At 44.5% G+C, this 27076-nt stretch overlaps 1 protein-coding gene across 1 annotated transcript in view; it reads left to right on the plus strand.

The window, feature by feature from the left end:
* The window catches only part of pik3r1 (phosphoinositide-3-kinase, regulatory subunit 1 (alpha)), a 32424-nt gene extending 24836 nt beyond the window's left edge, over positions 1 to 7588 (plus strand). Inside the window, exons 8-15 of the mRNA XM_062555008.1 lie at positions 1466 to 1572; positions 1826 to 1920; positions 2043 to 2223; positions 2350 to 2475; positions 2578 to 2897; positions 3145 to 3219; positions 3372 to 3542; positions 3744 to 7588. Coding sequence (XP_062410992.1) covers positions 1466 to 1572; positions 1826 to 1920; positions 2043 to 2223; positions 2350 to 2475; positions 2578 to 2897; positions 3145 to 3219; positions 3372 to 3542; positions 3744 to 3933 — 1265 coding nt within the window. The 3' untranslated portion in view covers positions 3934 to 7588. The remainder of the gene's footprint in view (positions 1 to 1465; positions 1573 to 1825; positions 1921 to 2042; positions 2224 to 2349; positions 2476 to 2577; positions 2898 to 3144; positions 3220 to 3371; positions 3543 to 3743) is intronic.
* Positions 7589 to 27076: the final 19488 nt, after the last annotated feature.

Consider the following 27076-nt stretch of genomic DNA (forward strand, 5'->3'; position numbering starts at 1 on the left):
GGAGACGGAGATGCCGGTCTCTGGTCTTGCTGGTGCTCTGCAGCAGCAGTGCCGATGCGCAGGGGTCCGGACGAACAAAGGGAGTCCAGATTGAACGGGGAGTGTGTGTGTGGAGGGGGGGGGGGGGGGGTGCCACGAGTGAGATAAAAATAGCCTTCCCCCCCCTCAACCACCCCTCCCCTCCCCTCTCCCCTCTCCCCTCCTCTCTAGTCTCCTCGGAGACCAGACCGCATCACACTGCACAGCCCCCGCAGGTTTCTGTCGTTCATGCTCTCAGCCAATGGGGGTGCGGCTGCCATGGCGCTCTAATGATGGAGCTGCCACTGAATGAGCGTGTCGTAACAGGGACGGGAGGGGAGAGTTGCCATGCAAGGTGCGTGTGCAGAAACAGGCAGATCGAAAAAAGCCCCTCGCAACAGGGAGAGAGAGAGAGAGACAGGGGGGGAGAAACCCAGAAGCGTAGCAGGTAAAAGGGTTTTTAAAATGACGGACCGTGTTACCATTGCCAACGGTTTCTCTGAGAATTCTGAGATTCTGTGAGAAACTGAAACCAGTCTACTTTCTGAGAACGGCCACATCAGATCAGAAGAAAAGAACAGGCAGAGGGGAAGGGGGGGGGGGGTGCGGTGGACCGTCCCCAGTAGATGGGAGCAAGATCGGCCACAAATATGTGTGCCGACAGGTTTCGTCCACGGCTGCCAGATAGTGCATCTCCATCTGGTATGCAGTTAGTGACTAATTGCGTGGGGCTCTTTGGGCTCTTCCTGTTGAGCAGCAGAGCTGCAGACGTGCAATTTTTTTTTTTCCACTCCTGCATATGGTACATCTTGATTCTAGGTTTATCATGACATGACATTATCTCAAATTGTATCCAAGACATCTGTATCTAAAAATGCCTTCTCGTAGTCTAGAGCAGCATAAGGAATGTTGAAAGAATGGCAAGAATGGCCCTAGTTCTTTTGTCGTCTTTTTCAAAAAAAAAAAAAAAAAGATTGAATGAATGAATGAATGAATGAAGTGGCGTTCTTCCTGACTCATTCTCCTCGGCAGTTGCCGTGCTGAGACACGGCTCTGTTCTTTCAGTTCGATTTAATCAAGTGGAAAGGGAGAGCGGAGGAGGAGGAGGAGGAGGAGGAGGAAAGGGGGGAGAGGAGGAAAGGGAAGCAGGAGAAAAGAGAGCGAGACATGTCGCCTGTTGCCGTAAATGGGTTGAAATGGCTTTCAAATTCCTGGTGGTGGTGGGGGGGCAAGGCAGGAAGCACTCTACTCGAGGATGTTTGAATCAAGCAATACATGCAAGTGGATCACACTGTGAATGGTGCTTGACACGGTTATGACTGCCTCAAGTGTCGTTTTCATATGTTTTATGCTCAGTGTTGTTTTATGTTCATGGTCAGTGAGATGATGTATCTGGATACTGTTAATTGACCATTTTCTTTTTCTGTGTTTTGTCTTTGTTGTACAGCCTTACCTCCAAAACCACCCAAGCCCACCCCTGTGACTAACAACGGTATGAACAACAACATGGCGCTGCAGGACGCCGAGTGGTACTGGGGAGACATCTCAAGGCAAGTCCTGTCTCACGTACCCCCTCTACAACCACCACACACACACAAACACACACACACACACAAACACACAAACACACACACACACACACACACAACCTCTGCTCCCCCTACCTCAACATCTCAGTCTTACACCCGCTTGGTCACAATGGTTCCAAAACAGGAAGCCATGCTTCTGCTGCCACGGAACATTGAGATCTCATTCTCTGATCGTTGAGTCTAACTTCTCTTTTTTTTCATTATTTATATCCAGGGAGGAGGTCAACGAGAAACTCAGAGACACTCCTGATGGTACGTTTCTTGTGAGAGATGCTTCGACCAAAATGCACGGAGACTACACGCTCACGCTAAGGTATGTTTCTTCAGTCAGTGTGGTATGTGTGTCATCATAAACTGTTTAAGCATGTGATTGTTCTGTCTCGAGCATTAGCAGAATTTGTGCTGAAAATACCTTTTCTCACCCCAAATCTACAGGAAAGGAGGCAACAACAAGCTGATCAAAATTTTCCATCGCGACGGGAAGTACGGCTTTTCGGACCCCTTGACTTTCAACTCTGTGGTTGAGCTTATCAACCACTACCGGCACGAGTCCCTCGCCCAGTACAACCCTAAACTTGATGTGAAATTGCAGTATCCTGTGTCAAAGCACCAGCAGGTTAGTGAGCTGTCCTCTTTCCTAATGTGTCATTGTGATTCATATGAATCATGCAAAAGCTCTCAAAAGTGGTGCTAATTTAGTCATGTTCAGTACTGAATAGTGTCTTGAATCTGGTTTGTGCAGGATCAGGTGGTCAAGGAGGACAACATCGAAGCTGTGGGGAAGAAGCTGTTCGAGTACCACCAGCAGTACCAAGAAAAGAATCGAGAGTACGACAGACTGTATGAGGAGTACACAAGAACATCGCAGGTCAGCACTTTATATTGATTACGTCATTACTACTGTGTAGGCAAATCTATCAATTGGATTTAGTTAGAGATCATGTATTGATACGTCTGCCTTCTATTACAGGAAATTCAAATGAAGAGGACTGCCATCGAAGCCTTCAACGAGACCATAAAGATCTTCGAAGAGCAGTGCCAGACTCAGGAGAGGTACAGCAAGGAGTATATTGAGAAGTTCCGGCGCGAGGGCAACGAGAAGGAGATCCAACGGATCATGGTGAACTACGAGAAGCTCAAGTCGCGCATTAGCGAGATCGTGGACAGCAAACGGCGCCTGGAGGAGGACCTCAAGAAGCAGGCGGCCGACTACCGTGAGATCGACAAGCGCATGAACAGCATCAAGCCCGACCTCATCCAGCTACGCAAGACCAGGGATCACTACCTTACGTAAGCAGCTCTCCCTCCCTCTCTCATCACTATCGTTCTGCATGAGTCGTTACATCAGTTACACCCGACGTGCGGTTGCAGCTAGCCTAGCAGCTGTGCTAATCAGGCCGCAAAGTCCGGATGGTAACATCTGGGAATCTGTTGTTCTGTAGACGTGTTAATCCTATCTGTTCTCTCTCTCTCTCTCTCTCTCTCTCTCTCTCTCTCTCTCTCTCTCTCTCTCTCTCTCTCTCTCTCTCTCTCCCAGGTGGCTCACACAGAAGGGTGTCAGGCAAAAGAAGCTCAACGAATGGCTAGGCATCAGCAGCGAAAATAACGAAGAGTAAGTACCTCGAAATTCAGCCTACACCAACTCCTGACCTAGCTCATTATTTCAACAGCTGATCACGGCTCTGGTAGTAGTAGACGGTTTCAGTCCAAGCAACCAATTGTAACCACCCCCCCCTCCATTTGCTCCCCTTTTCCTCCCTACAGTCAATACTCGATGGTGGAAGATGACGAGGACTTGCCACACCACGACGAGCGCTCGTGGAAGCTCGGCAACATCATCCGCACACAGGCCGAGGCCCTTCTGCGGGGCAAGAGAGACGGAACATTCCTGGTACGGGAGAGCAGCAAGCCTGGCTGCTACGCCTGCAGCGTGGTGTAAGTACCCTATTTACGTCTCCGTTTTCGAACTTCGCATCGCCACAGTATTGCTTTGAATATTTTACCACTGTGCTTTACTTCAGACCTTCATTTACGTAACAGTTGTTGATTTGGTTAAGAGTTAAGTCTATGTTTAGCAGTTGAGTATACCGCATTATTCATAACCTCTTTGTCTGTCTGTCTCTTTTTCTCGCGCAGTGTGGACGGTGAGGTCAAGCACTGCGTCATCAACAAGACGCCCTCGGGCTACGGTTTCGCGGAGCCCTACAACCTGTACAGCTCGCTGAAAGAACTGGTCTTGCACTACCAGCATACGTCTCTCGTCCAGCACAATGACTCTTTGAATGTCACGTTAGCGTACCCTGTTTACGCACAGCAGAGACGATGAGGACTTCCTTCACCGGGATAAAAAAACTAAAAAACTTGTCTCCTCCTCCTTCTCCTTCCCCCCCTCACTCGACTGCGGGACTTTGCGGGAAGTGTGCAGGCATTCTGAAAAGGACGGAGAGGAGCTTGGCTTGGAACACTGTGGGAGATTGAGAGATGGAGAGATGCCTTTTGTCAGGGTGGCTGGTGGACAGATGGGTGAGGAAGATGAAAGAGGCTGCGTTTGCCTTTTTTCTTTCCACCCTCCTCCCCTTGTCAGACTTTAACTGGGAAGATGAACGAGGGAAAGTGAGAGAGACGGAGAGAGAGAGAGAGAGAGAGAGAGAGAGAGTGAGCAAGAGACAAATGGAATGGAACCCAAATACACACAAATATATAAATATCTATATATTACTATATCTAAAGAGAAAAATAAACATTTCAGCCTCTGAGACGTTTGAACTGGTGCCGGGTCTGAATGTAGTCCCTCTTTCGCGCACTCTCTTTTTTGCCAGAGTGCAGTACCAAGAGGAAACTGTGGAACTCCTTTCCCTCCCTCCTCCTCGTCCTCATCCCGTTCTCTCCTCCCTCACCTCTCATCATCACTCTCTCTCCAACCTAAAATGGAGGACGTCGGAGGCCTTTTCCAAATGGTGCTTGTTCATGTTGAAGCTTTACCTGATGGAATTTCGTTACGCAGTTCAACCACCGCCGCTACCCTCCATCACCTGACCCCACACCGGCACCACCTGCCTGTAGTGGGCTTAATGTTTCTAACGTTTCCTGCGCCCCTTGAGCCCCCACCTCCACCTGCCCCCCTACCCCACCCCCCACTCTATTCAGGTCTCTGTGTGTGTGTGTGTGAGTGTGCCTGTGTGTGTGTATGTGCGTGTGTATGTGCGTGTGTGGGTGTGTGAGCGAAAGTGGTGTGTACATTAGTGTCGATGTGACCAAAACTCACAGTATCTGAAAGCTAAAATCATCGTCGGGGTGCTTAACATTTGTGATGTTTTAAAGAAACGAAAACAAACTAAAAGACTCTAAAACAGAAATGGACAGACCATGGAACAGCTGATATATGTAGCAAGATGGCACTTTTTTTCTCTCTTTTCTTTGTCTTTTATTTTTTATTTTATTTTATTATTTTTTTTGGAAAAATTAAAAGAGCATATATACTCAACCTGTTTCTCAGAGACTCCTTTGAGACGTCTGGTCTCGCTGGGAGTGTGTTTGAGTGTGAGGCAGTGGGCTCAGCCTGTGGCATTTCTCCTGTGATACCCCCCCCATAGGACAGACGCTGGGCTCTTGGCTCCCTAACGGACTGGTAGAAACAGTGTGACCGCAGCAGCCTGCAACGGAAAAGACAAAAATCTTTCATTATGATGTACATACAGTGAAACCTGTGATGACGATGACTTACCGTATTGTACCAAAAAAAAAGCTCAGTTCCTATTTTTTGTTTCTCAGTTTATTCTAATCTGCTATGCAATTCTGTATCTCTCTCCTCTCAGCAAGATCAGTTTTTATTTTTCATGTTGCTACCCATAATATAAGCATGTTTTATTTGCTTGGAAAAGTCTCTGTATTTTTGCCCATGACCAATATCTAAGTCAAGAGGATATATTAAGTGTCAAAATGCCAAGAAACATAGTCTCAGTTTTCAAACCCTAAAGAAAAGAGAAACAGATTTTACTTTTATTACAGATGTCTTTATGAGAATACAGATGTATAGATGGAGAGAAGAAAGATGAACAATTTTATTAGTTATTTTTACTTTGAACTACTGTCCTCCTGGGTAGAGCCTATGGGGGGATCTTTCAACTCAATTTCTTCTTCTTTTTTTTTTTTACATTTTCTTCCCTTAACAAAGCAGTATACAGTCAAGACATGCATAGCAAACACATGATTAGTATATTCCCACGTTGCTCAAACGTGTTTTTTTTTTTTTTTTTTTTTCCAAGAGTTTTATTTTATGAAAGTTTTAATTTTCCATTTGTGAGGGAAGGAGAGCGAAAAAGAGTTAGTTTTGTGGAATGGCAGAAATAATCGCATGCTCAGTTTGGAGACGGGGAAGAAAAAAGGTTTCCTTCTCATTCCTTGGTCCATACAGTATTTTTTCTGTATCAGAAAATTCTTAATGAGTGTTTACATGGGTGTGAACGGGCTCATTTCGACTAGTGGCTGAATGCTTGTGACCATGCATTGTTTTCTTGACCTATGTTTCTGCCACCGGAAAAAAATAAAAGAAAGAAAAAAATCTAGATTTTTTTTAAAGAAAATAAACCAAATTAGACACAGCTGCCAACTCGATAGCGCACATCTTTCTTTTCTACATTTTTTTTCTCTCATCTATAACAGTATTTGAAGCTTGACTGATTTTGTTCAAGTCTGTATTACATATGGTTTGCCGTCAGTGCAAATCCTCAGTAAAGTACACAAATTATATGCAGCACTTATCCTGCAGTATGAAAAAAGCTTACGTTGTACTTCGCATCAGTGAGTATCGGTATAAAACATGCATTCTTCTGATTCGTTAATAGAGTGTTCCGGTGTGTTCCACCTTGTTCTTTGGATCATTTATTCTCATTTTTGAACAATCATCACCTTTTTTTTTCTTTTGTTCTGGTTTAATCATTGATCAACACGTTATACTCTAACATTGCACCACTTTAGTTCCTACTGGGCCTGATTGCCTTAAAACATATTAAGATGACTTTATTTTATACAAGGTTCAGTCCTTGTTGGCACCTGTTGCAAATTTAGCCCGTATGTGTTTATCCCTACTAGAAACAATTCTTCAAAGATGTATAAGTGGAGAATAATTTGTAAACATGTTTTATTTTCGTTTCTCTTCACTATCAGTCTAATTCTGCCCTTTTGCTTTCGAAAAAAGACTTTAGGTGGATGTAGCAAATTTGTCTATTTTTTTCCCCTTTAATTTTACAAATAGAAGTTGTCAAATTCAGGTAATCGTCACACCTGTCTTAACTGGCAAAGAGACTTGAGTCATTGGTTGCCAATGCCAAAAGGACTGCCTAAGTAGCAGGTGTGAAGTTAACCATGCCATCCCAACTAATATCCCACCAGAAGCAGTGTGACCATTAGGCTTTTGTTAGTGTGGACTTGCATTGGAGAGTTGAGAAGTCCGGGAGAGCCATGACTTGAGGACGCGTAGGCTTTTAACAGTCCTAAAATTAAAATGCCTCTCCCCCCACCCCACCCCAGTTTATTCAATTAATTAAAATGATCAACTTGAGATTCACAGACAGCATTCAAAGAAAACTAAGCACTGTTTTTTTAGAAAAAAATAAAATAAATCTACTTGTCCTATCTACAGCAAATATTTTTTGTTCTCTCCCTTTAACATTTGTTATATCATTGTAGTTTTTTTCCAAAGGTTTTTGAGGCCTTTGAGTTATTTGTTCACATAGTTGAAAGTGTTGTTAGTTGTTTGGCCATTGTTTCTGAGAAAATGCGGCACCATTTTTTTTAAAACATTTCCTCCCCTTCTTTTTTTCTGTTTTCCTTTCAGGCTTGGTTTACGGTAAACTTGAGATGATTGTGTCAGAAATATTGAGATTAAAATTTACCGGTGTGTCCCAGTTTTAAAACTGCTTAAAAAACCTGTATGGGCTTTGTGAAAAATAAATAAAAAAATGTTTTTAAGAAAAAAAAAATGTAAGCCTTGTGTTTTCATGACATTCATTTTAAACATTCAGTCAAAGACAAACCCTAAACTTTTGCAACCCTAACCTCTGGGGTGTGGAGCTCAACCCTGGCAGTATCTACTGTGTGCTTTTGGGTGCTTTTTGTACTTTGTGTACCGTCCCAGACAAGAGAGATTTGAGGTTATGCAAATTTCCCCCCATGTGGCATGGTGGCACGCCATTGATGTCACTGCAGCTCAAAAGGACACAAGGTGACAGAACTTTATGTTCTTGCACTCAGCCTGCAGCTAGTGCGGAAGGCTATTTTAATGCTAGGGTGTAGGCCTACGCAGTATCAACCAATACTCGTTACGACTCCTTGTTAGCTGACCCCTCACCTGTTTTTTTTTGTGCAGGAGGCTACAGACCAAAGACGTCAAAGAGTAAAACTGCAGAGGCACTCAGGCTCGCTTGCAGCTGTTGCTCTAGATACGATCGACGTCTTTAGCCCAAGACGAGAGAGGAAGTGAAGTTTCAGCGCTTTACTCAAGCGTTCTTAACACTTTTCAGCACAAAATTTAAAAAAGGCAGCGAAACTAGCCTCACGGCTCACACACAACCTTATCACCAGTCACCAGAGAGGAGAGAAGAGATACACACACCACACATACACACATACACACATATACACGTGCCAGGCACATATGTAACGTGAAAAACGAGTCCTATGCACGGGCTTACATAACAGCCAGCCCGGTGTGGAGGGCACAGCTGGCCGCCCCAGCAGTGCCTTTCTCTTGGCTCCTGCTCGCTCTCTCCCACCGCCGGAGAACTTGACTGATGGGCCTTGTTGAGCAACTGGCCATCCCAGCAATGCGGCTGCAGGATAATAATAAACCACATTCCTCTCCATGGCGAGTGCAACAATAGAAGCCTCTTGCGGGGAGGTTTAAGGGGTCAACACTTTCCAAATGTGAGGTATGGCACCAGGGAGAAGCAACTCCCTACCCCCTCTCCATCAAGAAAGTTAACTGTAAAAATCGCAACTGCAACTTTAACTTACAAGCACTGCTCATGGTGTTGGATATATATATGCCAAAGACACCACACAGACAGATTAATTCATAAGCTTTATATGTAGCCTACTAAGTTGATATATTTACATCTCCCCACACACACACACACACACACACATGTAAGTAAACATAAGCACAGTGGAACAAAGTGAGTGTCGGAACATTTGAAGGTTTGGCTGTGTTTGGTGTTGCACGTAGCAAAACGGAAACACAAGGTAAACCACAGCCTTTGTACGTCCGCAGATGTCCCCAGCAGCTCTAGCAGGCCTCACGAATCGTGTCGTGTGTCTCACACATCACAGTGCTTGCCAATAGAGCCACCGCACGCTCTAATTAACTGCGTCTCATGTATGAATGGGGTCTCTTGTTCAAATATTAAATGCAGGCTATGGGTAGAGGCCCTTTTGAGAGTTATGGCTTAAAACCCACAGATGGAAGGAGAAAGTGAGAAGCATCAGTTTTGTGCAGATTGATAAGGCTTTCTTTGTTGTCTTCAGTCAGAGATAATAACATATCTGTGCACAGGTCTTCACTGTCAGTACAAACCATGATGCCTCATTTTTTTAATTTATTGCATTCCATTTGTTATAAAGGAATTTTCTTTGTTGTGTGTCTGCAGTCCTTCTGGATACCTGAGAACAGTGTGACTACTCTACTGACACAACAGCTGATGGTTTATGAATGCTGCAACACCAAAGCCATCAGCCATCATACAGTAACCTTTCCAAAATGGCCAACAGCAACAACAACCAGTACAAATACAATCTACTTGTAGTGAAACATTTATAGTGTAACATGACCCCAGAAAAAAAGAACAATGTATATAACTAAACTCCCTCCCAAAATATCTAGCTTTAGTCACAAAGATAATACAGACAGAAATTTGAACAAAATGCAATTTCTAGTGTATATGATCTTACATACACACTGTAGGACACAGTTCAGAGAAAGCGTGAGCTTATGTTGGTGTTGGTAAGATGTAGACCTCGCGACTACACCACAGCTAAATGTGGGGTGTCATGCAGGTGCAATGACGTACATGCTAATGTGTATTCACTCCCACTACTCAAGTCAGACGTAAAGAAAGTTCATTTGAATTTCAATGTCGTTCTTTACATTATTCTGCACCAGCTTGTAACAAGAATTGGGTCATGAAGTTATAGTTGATTCTAGAATAAGCATTCAGAGTTTTCAAAACCAGAATGGCTGGTAGTTGAATCTGAGTTCATGGGAGCATGGATTCTCATACGGCTGGATTATACCCTTCGTTAGATCACAGATGATGGCATTAATGGTACATTGGAGTCCCACATAGCTGATTAATGGTTGTAATCTTTGCAGACTATTTTAGGACACAGATTTATTTCCCCTGTTAAGCCTATAAATGGGGATGGGGGCCAACCCGCATCTGATGATTTGCATTATGATGCAACCAGCAGAAGATGGGCATGCAAGGCAAAATCTTTTAATATACTTAACCCATATGAGTGGAGCGAACGAGGCTCAGCCGTTCCCATTCGGCAGGATGCCACGGCCTAGTTTAACGTCATTTCTGGTTTATAGAGCTCGCTCACACAGTGAAAATCGTGTCTTTCAGAGAATATGCTGAATTAGTGGTACAGTAAGTAAACTGCCAGTGCATCTGAGCACAAAACCTCATGCATCGAAAGATGCGTCAGAAATCAGTCATTTGGGTCATTCAGAGACAGGCGACTTGAGAGGACTCAGCCACAGCTTTTTACTTTTATGCCACGTGTGTTTGAGACAGCAAGTTGTTGCGCTCACTTAGGAATGTCCACTCTCTTAATTTGAAAACTATTTACATCACATTTTCTCACAACGTAGGGTCCTCATATCTCAATCCGCCAGCATGACCATTTTGATCCACGACAGGATTCCAATGATGGAATTTTCTGCAGTCCATTCTTCATTACTGAGAGACATGGATGAGGATGTACAGTCTCCTGGTTTCTCTTGTTGGTAAAGGTAAAAAAAAAAATAGATCAATGTTGTCCGAAATATCCAATCTGATATTTGCTGTATTTGTTCCAGCATGAGCTAAGGATATATTTTGGTTGCTACACATTTACTACTTTTTCTTTGATCCTTTTTTTCATTTAAGCATCAAATGTCATGTCTGTGAACCCATGTACAGTACATACAATGTAAACACCACTTCACTTGCCTTTTGATTTACTAGCTATGAATGTAATCCCTCCACATGTAGCATGACATGAGCAATTTTACATGTCAACAATCATTCCAATGGCTAAGAAGACAATCATATAATTTCCCATGAAAATCGTATATAGATTTAATTTATGTTTAAACAATGCTCAAAGCACTTGAGCAAGCAAGTCAGATTGGACAAAAGCACAAGGGACTGATTGGATTTAAAGGGGTTTCAGAGAGTCGCCAGATAGAAGCCATTTAGGAATTTAATTCAGGTCAAATATTTTTGGCCCTGAGAAGCAGAAAAAAATGCAAGCTGTAATCTTTTTCATAATCCCTGTGCTCCTATGCAGGGAACTTTAGTTCTTATAACCTCGTTTCCGACAGAGGCATTACTCTGAAACACCCTGACATCAGCCTTATTTCTTCTTTTGTACAGTATAATCGTTCATATATCACGAGGGACCACCGAGCGTGAAAAGCCACGCAAATCACACACTCTACATTTTGGATATTGACTCACGACATTACACGACAGTTTACAAAAATTCCCACTGGATTCCCATGGCTGGAAGGTAATCACATGAAGTGATAGAGAGAGAGGTCTCGGAGATAAAAAGGGCGCAAAGTACATCTCTGCCTGCTGCCGCAGACGTCCAGTTTGACTTTACACAATTGGCCGTTAATGTTTCACCAGACAAATCCATGGGCACTGCAACACACACCTCACAATCTGTCTGCAACGATGCTCTTAGGAGTAAAGTCCCTTCCCAGTATGGCCTAGAAAGCAAATAAGTGTGACACTCACATGCTAGGTGACACAGATTTGTCGCGTCTTAGTCAGAAATAGGTGTTGAGAGGAATACTGAGAGGACTTTTTCATTTGTCATGAAATTTCATTCTGCATCATCAATTTCCATTTGAGATGTCATATGAACCATCATATTTTGCTCTAGATTGATCATTAATATCCTGAAACGTGTCCTGTGGGTGTTGTTAAATTACCTTTTTGAAGTGATAAATATATCTCAGCCAAAGGCTGCAGGCATTAACCTTATACAATTTAGACTTCTAAGAAAACGACTTGACTTTGTTTACCCAAAGAGGAAGTTGCTAATCTGACCATTATCCCATGGGGTTAGTCTGCTCTGACAACAGGACCGATGCACACACACACACACACACACACACACACACACACACACACACACACACACACACACACACACACACACACACACACACACACACACACACACACACACACACACACACACACACACACACACAGGTATGTCATCATTACAACACCCAGGATGCATCCAAATGCTTCAGGAATACTTGCTTTCTGCACAAATGTCACTGTTGTGGTGGTATTTCTGTTTATCAGAGCTGAACATCTACTGAACCTGTCATGTCTACACAGTCACAAGCCTATAATCAGTAATAACCCTTGGTATATGAATCTTTAAATGACTGTGTGGTTAATCATTTACATTTAACAGCATGGCGTAGCATTTGACTGATAACACATGCCACAATAGGCCCTACTGTAGAAAAGGCATCATGTTTGAAATTTGACTTTTAAATTAGAAATGCTCCATTTGGTTTTAGTTATGGTAGCAACTTTCGAACTGAAACAGGTATCTTAACAGAAGCTATTTGCAGAACGCATCTATTTTCTTGAGTCATTTTGTCAGACGCCTTTAATGACATTTTACATTTAACTGAGTATTAGTCTTCACTGAAAGTGGAGGTTATAGCATTATCCTCCACTGTATATAACACATTTGATACCATATGTACCATGCCAAGCATGAAATTAACATGAAGAAGTATTTAAAGTCCAGGGCAGCAGCACAAAGAGATGAATGGCATCTAACTCAAAAAGGTGGGGGACAAGGTCTCATTGCAGCACTTTTTTAATTAGTGACCAATCTGTGGCTATTACATGAGTGAACATGCTTTTCTAAGGATCAAAAATGTAAATCCAGTCCAAAGCTCTCTAGAGATTAAGAGATTATTAATCCGGGAGATGAGATTTTTAGTGTTCTTAATTCACTTAAACTGAGGTATGACTCCCCACGCGGTGTGGTGTGGGGCGGAGTGGGGCCGGGGTCTGAATGCATAATTGCTGGTGATCTCTCTGGTGATTTCAGAGCGAACAGAGGGAGTAATTAAGCAGATGCGAGCGAGGCAACACTGATGGCATCAACACTGATTTAGGAGAGGGGCACTTTCACAGTGAACGCAGCCCAAAGAAAGGTCAAAGCCATAAATAAAATCTTAATGCTCCCCTCCACCACCACTTCACCCTCCAATCTAGTTCACCCCCTCCGACGGCATTGTTTTCCAAGCACATCTGAAGGAGAATGCGAGAGAGAGAGAGAGAGAGAGAGAGAGAGAGAGAGAGAGAGAGAGAGAGAGAGAGAACATATTTTCCCTTTTAATGAGTCCTATCTGGCTCTGGCCTGATAAATCAGACATTAAAATGGCCTCAGGGGATGGGCTTTGGACAGCTCAATGACAGTCCATGACTTCCTGGTTCACATTAGAGGATGATCATGACAAACGTTAGATGCTGCCACAAAACCTCCAAAACTTTAGCCAACTCAGACAAAAAGCTATAGATAGCACAGATTATTGCTCTGGATTGTTACTGCTAAATCACAGTTGTTATCATGTGAGTGGATCTGACAGCAGTGTGTCCCACACCCTACATCTGCCTTAGGGACTTATCTGCAAAGTAAATTAGTTCTGACTTAAATATTATATTAAGATATATTAAGATCTACTTAGTGTCAGGGTTGAGTATTTAATCACATCACATCAGATGAACAACAACTGAACTTAAGCATGGTTAATAACAGTAGTGTAGATGTGTTGAATCATGCACTTGACAATAGTAGTAGAAGCGAGGTAACTTTATTCAAACACACCCGTAGCTCTTCCTGACTGGAAACCTTCTACCCACAATTCCCGTAGACCCCTTAACGTCATCTCCTGCACATAGGATTTGGGGATGGTTGCCAGGTCAACCATCAACATAATCTACATCCCCCTTCTTAAAGACAGAGAACAGTCAAAAGAATCTACTTCATAACTATGGTTAGAATAGCTAACTCCTTATACTTTTAACAGGTCATATCTACTATAAGCAGGATGCATGGCAGTGCATAAGCATACAACGTACAGCCTCAATAGAGGTAGAACATTCACATTTACATTGGCTGACATCTTCACTACCTTTTTTTTTTTTTTTTTTTAGAACAACCAAAAGGAACCGCAGGCCGCTCGGAGGGGTACAGCCTATAACCAAGAAATATCAATAAAACTCATGTGTGGTAGGGGGGAAAAAAAACAGTCCATGTTTAGGCCTATGTAGTGTAGTCTTTGTAAAGAGAATTGGGCTTTGACCATCTCCCTGAACGGGTGATGACAGATTCTTGTGGCTGTGCCGCCGCCGGCTGGATGATATCAGGCTGGGGTTCTGGTGTCGGTTCGGAAGCAGTAGACGGTGGTGCCTCATCTGTCGTGGGATGGATGTAGGTCTCAGGTGTCTGTAGCAGGTGGCGTCTGTTTCTCACATACGTGCCATCTCCAGCCTGGACTTGATAACTGTTGGGCTGTTGTGCTCTCCCTAGCACTGTTCCTAGCCTGTCATATCCCCTGGTAGTCTGCATTCTTACCGTTTGTCCTGCTTGCAATGGCACGAGTGGTCGTGCTGACTTGTCATAGTATGCCTTTCCCTTCTGTCTAGCATGAGATAGGGCTGTGTGTATCTGTGTCTCCACCTTGGGCACATACATGGCCTTGGTCATGGGGATGAGTGTCTTGGTGCGTCTGGAAAGCAGCCGCTGCGCTGGTGATGGCAGCCCATCTCTTGGGGTGTTCCGTAGGTTGAGCAGTGCTGCATAAACGTCTGTGCTATCACGTGTGCATTTCTCGAGCAGGTGTTTGGCTGAGCGCACAGCCCTCTCAGCCAACCCATTTGACTGGGGGTAGTGGGGACTGCTGGTGACATGGCAGAAGTCCCATGCGCTGGCAAATTCTTGGAACTCCTTACTTGTGAATGTTGTGGCATTATCAGTCATAAGTTGCTGAGGTGCTCCATGGGTAGCAAAGTGGCGTTTCAATCTGGTTATGATGGTTGCACTGGTTGTGTTGGGGAGCTGGTCTATTTCGTACCAGCCAGAGTACGAGTCAACCAGCACAAGATGTTCTCTCCCGCCCCATTCGAAGATATCTGCTGCCGTGAGAGCCCATGGCAGGTCAGGTATGTCGTGCAGCTGTAGGGGCTCTTTTGTTTGATGTGGTCGAAGGGCATTGCATGGGGCACACCTAGAGACTTCATTTTCAATGTCCTGGTAGACACTGGGCCAAAACATGGTTTCTCTGGCCCTACGCTTTGTCGCCTCAAGGCCCGGGTGACCTTGATGCAGCTGTTTGACGTAATAGTGTTGCAGTGAATGGGGAATGATGAAACGCTGACCACGGAGCAGCAGGTTGTTGTGAGCTGTGAGTTCGTCTCTCATGGGATAGAACTGCCTCAAGTCATGTGACAATGCCTTTGATGAGTCAGGCCAGCCAGTTGTAATGACATCTAATAAACGCCTGCACAGAGGGTCTGCCAATGTCTCGCGTCTGAGCTCCTCAATTCTCTTTGATGAGAGTACCTCCACTGTCATGACATCATATTCCTCATCCATTTCGGCCTGGTCAGTGGAGGGCAGGAATGCACGGGAGAGTGCATCTGCAACGTACAGCTCTTTCCCTTTTTTATAGATGACATTGAGATTGTAGCGCTGTAGTTTAAGCATCATCCTTTGAAGACGTGCAGATGCTAGGTGTAGCGGTTTTCGCAAGATAGTGATGAGAGGCTGATGATCAGTCTCAACAGTCACAGGCCGGCCATATATGTAGTCATGGAATTTCTGACAGGCATAGACAAGGGCAAGTAGTTCCTTCTCAATTTGTGCGTAGCGGGACTCAGTCTCTGTGAGGGCCCTGGAGGCGAACGCCACTGGCCCGCCATTCTGTAGACAGACGGCACCCAGGCCATGCTGAGAAGCGTCAGCAGACAGTACGACTGGGAGGTGGACATCAAAGTACTGGAGCACAGGAGGGCTGGAAAGGAGTTCCTTAAGCTTAGTGAAAGCCGCAGTGTGGTGTTCTTGCCAATTCCAGTCCACATCCTGAAGCAAGAGTTGACGTAAGGGCGCCGTGACTTCACTGTAGCCCGGTATAAACTTGGAAAGGTAATTCGTCATGCCCAGAAATCTTTGGATGCCATGTTTGTCCTCTGGGGGAGCCATCAGGCGCACTGCAGCAGTCTTGGCAGGGTCCGGTTTGATGCCTTGGTCAGTGAGCAGGTGACCTACGTATGAGACCGCTGATACTCGGAAGCGGCACTTGTCAGGGTTTAGTTTGAGGTTGATTGCTCGTATTCTGTTCATTACCTGGCGGAGGCGCACATCATGCTCTTCCCTAGTGCGGCCCCAGACCAAGATGTCATCGACCACAATTGCACAAGGTAGCCCTTCAAAAAGTTGCTCCATGCACCTCTGGAAGACCTCACTGCCCGTGGATATTCCATAGGGCATGCGGAGGAAGGCATAGCGACCCACTGGGGTCATAAAGGTGGTCAGCTTTGATGACTCCTCACTAAGTGGTACTTGCCAGAAGCCACACTTTGCGTCGAGGATGCTAAACACTTTGGCCCCTGGCATGTCAGCAATCACCTGGTCTACAGTTTTCATTGGATGGTGTGGCCGGAGGAGAGCTCTGTTGAGATGGACAGGGTCAATGCACAGTCTTATGCTACCATCCTTCTTGCATGCGGCCACCATTGCAGACACCCACTCAGTGGGCTCCTGAACAGGCTTTATGACTCCTAACTTATTCATTCTGTGGAGCTCGTCGATAATTTTGTCTTTCATGGCTAACGGCACCCGTCTGGTGGCACATATTGTGGGGTGCACAGAGTTATCCAAGCGCATGTGATACACCACAGGTAGTTTGCCAACAGTGGCACAATCAAACAGATCTTTATATTCTGTGAGCTCTCGGGCCTCCTGTTGGAGAGTGTGCACATTGGGTCCGAGATGCACAAAGCCTAGCCTGACGCTATCAATGAGACCCAATAAAGGCTTCACATTGCTGTCTACAACATGGAACTGCAGTGTCCCACACGTGAAGTTCACATTAGTGATGCCCATGGTTCTGATGACCTCACCGCCATAAGCTACGAGATTAACTATATGGCTATTGTCAATGTGGGCATTTTGGTCAATGTCTAGGAGAGTAACTTTGGATAATACATTACACCGGGCTCCTGTGTCAATCTTCACTCTCAGTTGCTTGGCAGTGTGAGATGTTGACAAGACAGTGAATATTTCACCTCTCTCAGCTGATGTCTCCACACTTTCACAGTAGAATAAATCAGTTGGCTCATGTGCAAACTGTGTCTCGAGCTCACTAATTTTGTGCATGTGTTCTGCCCTGCGATGAGCAGGTGATCCACTTGATTGTGGTGGTCCTAGTCCTGATCTATAGGAGGTGCGTGGTTTGCCTGATCTGCAACATTTCGCAAAGTGATTCCATTTGCCACAAGCATTGCAGCGCTTGTTGAAGGCTGGGCAGCTGCTGCGGTCAGATGTGTGTCGCCCACTGCAGTTAGAGCAGGGGTTTTGTTGTACTGCACACACTTCTTCCTTCTGTGGTTCTTTACTGCTGGCCCCTTGTTTTAGTTCTTTGTTGCCTTTCTCTGATTGCTCATGTAACATGCACAATTCAATGGCTGAGTCTAAAGTCAGTTTCTTCTCTTTTAATAACTGTGCACGCATGCTGTCATTTTGAACGCCACATACTAACCGATCTCTAATCAGTTCATCATGCAACGTGCCAAATTCACACTTCTTCGCGAGCGTTTTTAACGAGGCTACGTATGACTGAATAGTCTCGTGTGGCCTTTGATTCGTTGTATTGAATGCGTGTCTGTCCATGATAACATTCTTTACGGGCAGGCAAATCTCTTCAAATTTATTTACCAGTATTTCGGAGTTTTCCGCATCTTCCTCTCTCTCAAAAGTGAAGGTGTCGTATTTATCTTGAGCATCGGGACCAGCGAGGTTGAGGAATGTGTATGCTTTCACTTTCTCACTCGCCGCTGACAAACCGGCGTTGCAATATATGTGCCACTCACGTTTAAACTTCACCCAGTTGTCGGCAATGTTTTCGTTGAAGATGAGGGGGTCAATTCGGCGAAGTCCTTGCGTCATTTTGAATACAGGCTGTCTTCTGACACCATGTAGATGTGTTGAATCATGCACTTGACAATAGTAGTAGAAGCGAGGTAACTTTATTCAAACACACCCGTAGCTCTTCCTGACTGGAAACCTTCTACCCACAATTCCCGTAGACCCCTTAACGTCATCTCCTGCACATAGGATTTGGGGATGGTTGCCAGGTCAACCATCAACATAATCTACAAGTAGACCAAACACTCAGACAAAACAAGGTCCTTGTAATATTTATAGCAATCATTTAAAAGATTGCCAAAATTATCAAGATCATTGGTCAGAGGTGAGAGGATAAGGAGTGATTCCATGCAATCTTGCCCGCTATGGCCAAACCCTGATACGATACTGTATCTTTATACCAACAGTAAAAAACAAAGAAATAAAGCTATAAATAATAAAAGAAAGCTTTTTGTTTATGACTTTGATTAACAAGTGAACTATTAATGCTGTTTGACTGACCACATTAATCTCTGCTTACCTTGGCAGCAGCCTACCTCTATGAAAACTGCCATTGCTATTAAAATGGTGTGTAATTTTTTAATAGCAAGTGCAGTCATTTGTAATGAAGCACAACAGAGGCCTTTATGAATGGAGGCGTCACAGAAAAGCTCTTAACCACTATTACGATTTTTTATGAGTCACCGAGGGCCGAGGGAGGAGGAGGTGGGGTGATGTAGGTCATTAGTGGATGATCAAATCCTCTCTCACCCGGCCTAGCCGGATGGCAGCCACTGATGATGACACAATGACGAAAGTCAAGTGACATTTGGGCGTTTGCTAACGCAGTCAGAGCTGTTGGTGGGTTTAGCTGTTGGTGGGTTAGCTTTTGGTGGGTGTGAATGAGCTTGCCTGTTCAAGACAAAGAAGAGGTGATGTAGGTCATTAGTGGATGAGCGAGTCCTCCCTCACCCAGCCTATAGCCAAATGGCAGCCACTGATGATGACACAATGACAAAGGTGACACTTGGACTTTCTAGCGCAGTCTGAGCTGTTGGTGGGTTAGCTTTTGGTGGGTGTGAATGAGCTTGCCTGTTCAAGACAAAGAAGAGGTGATGTAGGTCATTAGTGGATGATCGAGTCCTCCCTCACCCAGCCTACATAGCCAAATGGCAGCCACTGATGATGACACAATGACATAAGTGACACTTGGACTTTCGCTAACGCAGTCTGAGCTGTAGGTGGGTTTGCTATTGGTGGGTTTAAATGTGCTGACTTTTCAAGACAAAGAAGAGGTTCGGTGGAAGGAGGAAAGGGTTGTTAAGGTGACGCTTATTCTAGACCTGAAGTAGAAGTGCTCTGTGCTCATTTGGTTTCATCACCAAGCTGAGGTTGGTTTCAATCTGCAAAAACCTGCACGTTTAGGCTAATGATGGAGATGAGTAGACTCTCGATTTGACGCAGGGAATGTTACAGATGCATTAGCCTACTTCTGCAGATCCACAGGAGAGCTCTCAGAAATGTGAAAACAGATGACCTTTCACTGCCTGTGCACCATCGGGATAAAGACTATTTGTATTGTCGTTTTTATTTGCTTTCATAGCTCTGTGTATTTTCTTTCTTTTGAGACCTCGGTGGATTCATACACTAATGGCAGCCGTGCCTTTCAGCTCTGCAAGATGCATCGGCCACTCAAAATATTGTCAGAAATGCAGAGAAACATTTCAATCAAAATGTAATGGCACTGCGTCTGAGGAAGCCTTTTTCATATTCCCATCAGGCAGGCTTTTCTGAGAAAAAGAAGAGTGGGATAGAGAGAGGGAGGGAGAGAGAGAGAGAAGAAGAGAGAGAGAGAAAGAAGGCCAAGTGAAGGCAAGAGAGAGGAGAGGAAGAGATATGAACAGGGGAGTTGGACACAGAGAGAGAGAGAGAGAGAAAGAGAGAGAGTTGATGAGAGAAATGACTACTAACAGTCCATGTGGACTAAGTTTAGCCTCCGTGGCACAGATGGACATGGTGAAAATGTGAATTGAAGCAGCCGAGGGGGGGGGGGGGGGGGGGGGGGGGTTGTTGGGTAGTGTTTGCCGGGAGGAGCCGACCTCGGCCAGCGTGGAGGGATTCATTGTGCCGTTAATCCCCTTTTATCCCACAGGACCCCAAAATAAACTCCTGGGCTCTGGGCTCCGGGCTTTGGAGTGAGTGGGCGAGCTAGCGCGCTAATCCCCCCCGTCCCACAGGCCCTGGGACCATCGCTGGCTCTCAGGACGCTGTTATGTCATCGCCACTAAAGCCGGCCGGCCGGCAGGACGACGACGCAGCATGGCAAAGTGGCACAAATGGCTCTCGTCGCTGCCACTCCACATCAGCAATTTCGTGCATGGCTCAAGGCCCACTTTTTTTTTCCACAGGGAGGTCCCAGAAAGCCATTCATCCATTCTTTCTTTTCTTTTTTTTTCCTTTTTCTAGATGCAGTTGTGAATGCAGTTACTTGTTGATGGACTTTGTTGCTGTGCTGCTTTCAGTACAACGCGCATGATATTTGAATAATGCCCCTGTGCAACATGAGCCATGGGAACCAATCTGGCATCTAAATGCAGAAGTAGGCCTACTGAAGTGAGGGCTGGAGAAGTGTCTAGTACAGGCCAGGCTTGTGATTGTAATGCTTCTTAGCGCTAATAATACTGCAAGTATTCTAGCATGAGGTCCTTGCAATGTGCTCCTTTGAGTGCAAGGAGCAAATACCATTTAATACCATATGATTGGGTATTGGAATTAATTAGGTACATTTCGATCCAAATCACTTGCTGTAGGTCAGTGATCTGGGACACATTTGACCACATGTCTTTTGTGGGGTAAATGTCAATGCTTTCTCGAAATGACAAAATTGAAACACACAAGCCTATAACTGGACACCTTGGAAATGCCTGATAGATGAGTCTTGAGTGTCTTGTTGTGATGTGATCTAATCCCACACAGCACATTTTAAAATAGATACGATAGTAGTATCTGCGTTCTGTCGTGAACACAATAGAATTCATACATTGACATTTGACACAACACCTTATGAGCTACAAAGTGGGAGGCCTATTACGAAAGAGAACGGTCCAAGGCTAGCTGGTGAGCATGCCAACTTTAGTAGATCTGGGCAACACGGAGCATTGACATTATGTTTTCTTTCTTTTCTGTTTCTTTTATGTTTTTTTCTTTCTTGATTAATTTCTTCACATTCTGCCGCTATTTCAAATTCACATTTGAGTGTTTTAAACTGAAATTCCTACACATGGCCCCTTTAAGACTAAGTCTAAACATAGTCTTGGGCATAGTTTAGTTTCTGCAGAACAAAGGAAGTGGCCTTCAGACCACAGAGCAGCCTTCTCCTCCAGCTCATAGCAGCCGCCTCATTTACACTGATGTTGTGTCGGAGCAAACCTAATTAACATGAAAACAAAAAAGGCTGAAGCCTTTATTGGCAGCCATGTTTTATGTGAACAACCTCAGCATGAGTTAATAATGTCACCAAGTTATTTACACAGTCTTTTAAAGCACCACCACCCCCCAACATCGCCTGCCCTCCACTCCCTTCCGGGATGCCCTTTAATCAAATTTCATCATCTGCTCGGCTGCAACCACACTTAATGCACTTGCTTCTATGTGAGAAACAATAGCAATGAAATCCATAAATTTAGCCAAACCTCGAGCAATTAACTAAATGAGCAGCGCAATAATTCTTTGATGACATGGTGAAAGCCATTTAAGACGAGAATAATTCAAACTGCCTCCTGGGGTAATGACTCCATTGCATGCCAGATGCACGCAATGTGCACACAAGTACATTATCTCCGGCGATGTGAGGCGACCTCACATATTTTATCTGCAATTAGTGGTCCTTTGTTCAGGAATGGCATTGTGTCGATGCAGTGTCCTGCACAATGAGAAGGTCAAAAGCAACGCTTTTCAAATATGAAAGGAATGGTCACTCTTTGTTTCCATGATTCTCCCTATAGTAGGCCTATACTCACATCAGTGGAAACGTAGCCAAGTGTGAGAAATACTTGTGACATTGTGGTGGTAAAAAATGCACAATATTGGGATTAGAAATCCAATTACCTAATGTGATTGCAAACGCGGCCATCAGATATGGTGTGTCCTCCATAGAATTATCGTACCACTCAGCATGCAACAACCCCAATCAGATAGAGCGCCCATGATGTCATCCCGTGGCTCCCTATTAGAGCAATTTGGAGCCGTTTTTATCTCCCGCTCGTCCACTCATCCCCGAGATCAGAGTGGGGATTAAGAGGAGACTAATCAGACTCCCATCGGTCGGGCCCTAAGACTGCATAGCATACTTCGCAAAGTGTGCTCTATTGGGTGATTCAGAGAGTTAAACAGGGGCCCAGTCTTTCTCTGACCGCGGTTTTCAGAAGCACTTAAGAGTGAAGGATGGTGTGGTGATATGGGGGAAGAACGCTAAGAGAAACTTAAATAGACACAAAAGTCAAAGTGAAACTGAAGTGTGTCTGTCCCGTTTGATTGGTTGTGACCTTGAGATGGAAAATGAACCTAAAGACCAAGCCCTTCAAAAGGTCAAGAGAAAATCCGGGGGTTTTGAAGGGGGAAGACAGTATGATGTCTTTGTGTATGATGTTCAAGACTTTATATGACAACTCTCACTGTGGATGGTACTGTAGATTCATTCCACAAAAAAAATATTTTAAATCACCAAATAATATTATTTATATTGTTATTTCTTTATGAAACTCTGTGAAACACCGTAAGACAGAAACACTAGTGAGTTAATTGTACAGTGGCCACTCTGTGATACAGGTTTCAGCTTGCTCTGGCTGCTATTCTGACTTCCTGTAAGAAGCAGAGACAGCTTGTCTGGTTCAGAAGACACCTACGCATTACACCACATCACACCACTGACGACCGAGACAGTTAATCACACCAACTTTATATTAGACGCTTATATCCTGTTGATCTTCAGTTTCAGCATTTATTTACACCTTGAAAGGGCAGGACATTCTGTTCCATTTTCTCAATGGGTTTCTGTGCTTATGACACTCTCAGCTACGTTCCTATTTGCTGGCTATCGAGGCTGTCGATATCACTGCCTATAAAATTCTCGCATGATTTTATTTGAAGACCCTGAACCTAGAAAGAGAAGCCAATTCAAACATCACACTGATACTCATGTGATGAACTATGTTGTTATCTTTCCTGAAAATCTCTGATTTGTGCCAATGACAGAGTTATGTTCCCATGGCAAGTTCCCCCCTGGGTCCAAACCATCCGGCAACCTTTGCACAAGTGTCCTGGTCAGTGGTGAAATAGTTTGTTTGACTGAAATGTGGCAACAGGCGCACTAGATGACCCCATATGTTGTGTACAGATGACTCCTCGCAGGCTATTATACTGTTTCATTTTGTTTGTTATGTAATAATATAAGATAGCAATATTGTGGAAAGTTGTGATACCACTCGTCTTATGGTCCAGTCTATGATTCACATTCAATACACTGTTCATTTGTGTTGTGTTTTATTCAAATTAATACACCTGTCTGGGTAGATGGGAAACAAAAGCCTTCCACCAAAATCACAGACTGTACCTTTGGTATAACACACTCATATTTATGTCATCTATTCAGAAATGAGACCGAGGCCAATGGCAAAGGCTCTTTATCCACTGAGAAAACAGCCAATATACTTCATCTGAGGGACACGTTGTGAAATGCCAGTGACAGGGACAATTGTTTGAGCAAATAATGACATAACACTGGGTAAACTCACACACTCTCTCTCTCTCTCTCTCTCACACACACACACACCTAAAACACACACACTTACTCTCTCTCAAACACATTCACACATCGCACAGGTCGGCTTCCTAGAAACCTTGTCCGACTTCAGATCACATGTGCAGGGGTGGAGTCTTCTTGGGCCCACTCTGGTTATGTAACACAGCCGTCTGACAGGATGCCGGCCCCTTCCTAGGGTATCTCTGACTGTGTCTGACAACACTCAGGGGTGCGTATCCCAAAAGCAGAGATGCTAACTATGATAGCAGCTACCTTAGTGGTGTCACTGCCAAATGTGAGACCATAGATTTGAGTTGTGCATGCACAAACACTCAAGCTTCATATTGTCACATATCAAATTTTTAATTTTGGAAAATTGAAAAATAATAGCATATTTGTTAGCCTGTGTCTTGCCTGCGTGTGTGCATGTATGCACATGTGTGTGTGTGTGTGTGTGTGTGTGTGTGTCTTTATGTATGTGTGAGTGTGTGTGTGTGTGTGTGTCTTTATGTATGTGTGTTCGTGTGTGTGTGTGTGTGTGTGTGTGTGTGTGTGTGTGTGTGTGTAACTGATATGGCCCCTATGCCTTGTTTTTGCCTTTTCATTTTTAACCAGTGGGCTATACCTCAAAAGAGTGGATATGGGATGTGTTGACAAGGCCCTTGGAGACCAACATACGAAAAAAGTTGGTCATCCTGGGCCCCACTAGCCTAGAAATCTAGACGCCCCTAGCAGCAGCAAATGTAATTTGGCTGGCGGGGCAGTCTAGGCACGATCCATAGAGCCAGGGAGCTGAGAACCCCCAGCACCAGCGGGCCAATCACAGCGTGCATAGAGTCGGTGGGTGGACTTAACATAATGGTGACTGACATGCGACCAGAAGTTGCGACGGTAACGCATCCTGTTATTTGAAAACAAGAAGATGATTCGTTTAGCGTTATCCTATTGTGTGGAGAGGGAAGGTTACGCATCCTGCTCACTGATCTATACAGAATTAAGTATTCTTTATAGATCAGTGATCCTGCTACTTGAAAACAAGAAGATGATTCGTTTAGCGTTATCCTATTGCGGGGAGGGAATTTGAAAGACAACTGTTTATCCCACCCCTCCGATTGAGCCCTGTCTACAGTGAGTGTCCAGACCCACATCTTGATGTGGGTCTGGCTCGTCAGGCTATAGGGCCCCATGGTTCTCTAGATGTTCACAAAATATTCAACAAAAAACAATGGTTTCGTGTCATCCTTGTGGAGCTACATGTCCACCTAGTTTTGTTCAGCCTGGCCTTTCAGTGTCCTGAGAATCGTTGAGAGGGGAAAAAAACAAAAATCACCTCTTCGCTCTTGCGAGGAAAAACAAACTTGCTCACCAGGCTGCTTGTCAAAATGTGTGGATGATTAGCATTACAGTATTATTCGTCCAAGTAATAGTGTCATTAAAACTATTAGTATAGACGAATAATACAGTAGCCATACTGTATACCTGAGGGAAATCATGCAGACTTTTACCGAAGCTAATTTCCCTGGTTGCGGGTGATTCCATTCATGTGATTTTGCTGTGTGAATGTCAGTGAGCAGCGCCCACTCACTTCCTGGTTTCCCCAAACACAGACGAGCTCAACTTCCCGTTGGTAACCCTTACATACCGATGGCCAATCCTATCATCTGACCTGAATCTAGCTGACCTACAATGTTTAGCACTTTTTCTTCATGCCTGTATAAGTGGAATCAAGGTGTTTGAAGAATGTTAGAGGACAACCACTGATGTTGCATGTAATCAATCATGGCTATACACATATTCCGGCAGTCATGTTATGAATGGATGTGTGGGAGTCAATGCATCTGAACATGAATGTCATGAACAAATGTGGAATAATTAACCATATCTTTGCTGATCGTCTGACATGTAGTGAGGGGACTTGTCTTCAACCCCATCTCCCTGACTCTTTTGGACATTTTTATTTTTACATTTATCTGGATATCTACTGCTTCTCTGCTTCTACAGTCTATTTCCGTATTTGTATCCCTTCTTTCTCTCTTGAAAAGACTGTCTGATTCTCTTCTCATTCATGTGACCCTCTGTAACCAGACTATCCATTTGATTGACCTGGCCTGTCTGTCTCTTCTTCTTCCTCTTCTCTCTCGCTCTCTCTCTCTCTCTCTCTCTCTCTCTCTCTCTCTCTCTTCATATCTCTGTCCCCTTTTGTCTATCTCTCTCTGTCTCGCTCGCTCTCTCCTCTCTTGTCTCTCTTCTCCTCTCCCCTCCCCCTCCGTCTCTCTCTCTCTCTCTCTCTCCCCTGCTGCAGCAGAGGTAAATCTCATGACCGGTCTGAAAGGGGCCTGAGCTTAATGCTGAGCCTACATGGCAGTGGTGAGTGAGGCAACAGAATCAGGTCAGAGCAGCAGAGCAGAGTTTCCCTCTGATTACAGAGCCAGACACAATGATGACAGTCAGCAACATGAAAGCACAGGGTCACAGCATGAAGGCTATAATCTGATATACAGTCTGTGGTTGTGCACTATAGCAGTGAAGTAAAAAGCCCCCCCCCCCCCCCCCCCCCTAGCTCCTAATAGAGTTTTTGCATGTAGGCTGCTATATTAAAAATGTATGTTCTCTCCACTTGGCAAGTCAAGCTTGATAGAACTGCAAGCTAAAAATATAAAGCTGTGATGTGTTGGGAAGACTGCAACACTGTGTCTGTGTTAAAATGGCACGGCTTTGCTGATTACACAACCCTCTGGCAACTGAAACGAAAGGTGCATTAATAATAAATATTTCCGCACAAAAACAGTTTCTGAAAGGGCATATTTCATTTGTGGTGAGAAATGAAGTGAATACATTTGCACCGTTGTCTGCACAGGTGACTGGTTACGAAAATGTTTGAAACTGTGGAGGCTAAAGCGTACACTTTGCAAAAGCAAGCAAGCTCTCTGTATGTTTTCATTGTCACCCGTGGGAGACAAGTTGATACAGTGTTTCTTTTTTTGCCTCCTCAAAGGCCACTGTGGAGCTTCAAAGGGCTCCTCCTTATTCTCTAACTGTTTGCACAAAAACTGATGTTTGCCATAAGGAGTGAGGCCAGGGGTAAGTGAAGGGACGTTGGAAACCTGACACACACACACACACACACACACACACACACACACACAGGCACGCACGCACACACACACACACACACACACGCACGCACGCACACAAGCACACACACACACAAACGTGCACACACACACACACA

This window comes from Sardina pilchardus, chromosome 14 (assembly GCF_963854185.1).
Source record: "Sardina pilchardus chromosome 14, fSarPil1.1, whole genome shotgun sequence".
Taxonomy (NCBI): domain Eukaryota; kingdom Metazoa; phylum Chordata; class Actinopteri; order Clupeiformes; family Clupeidae; genus Sardina; species Sardina pilchardus.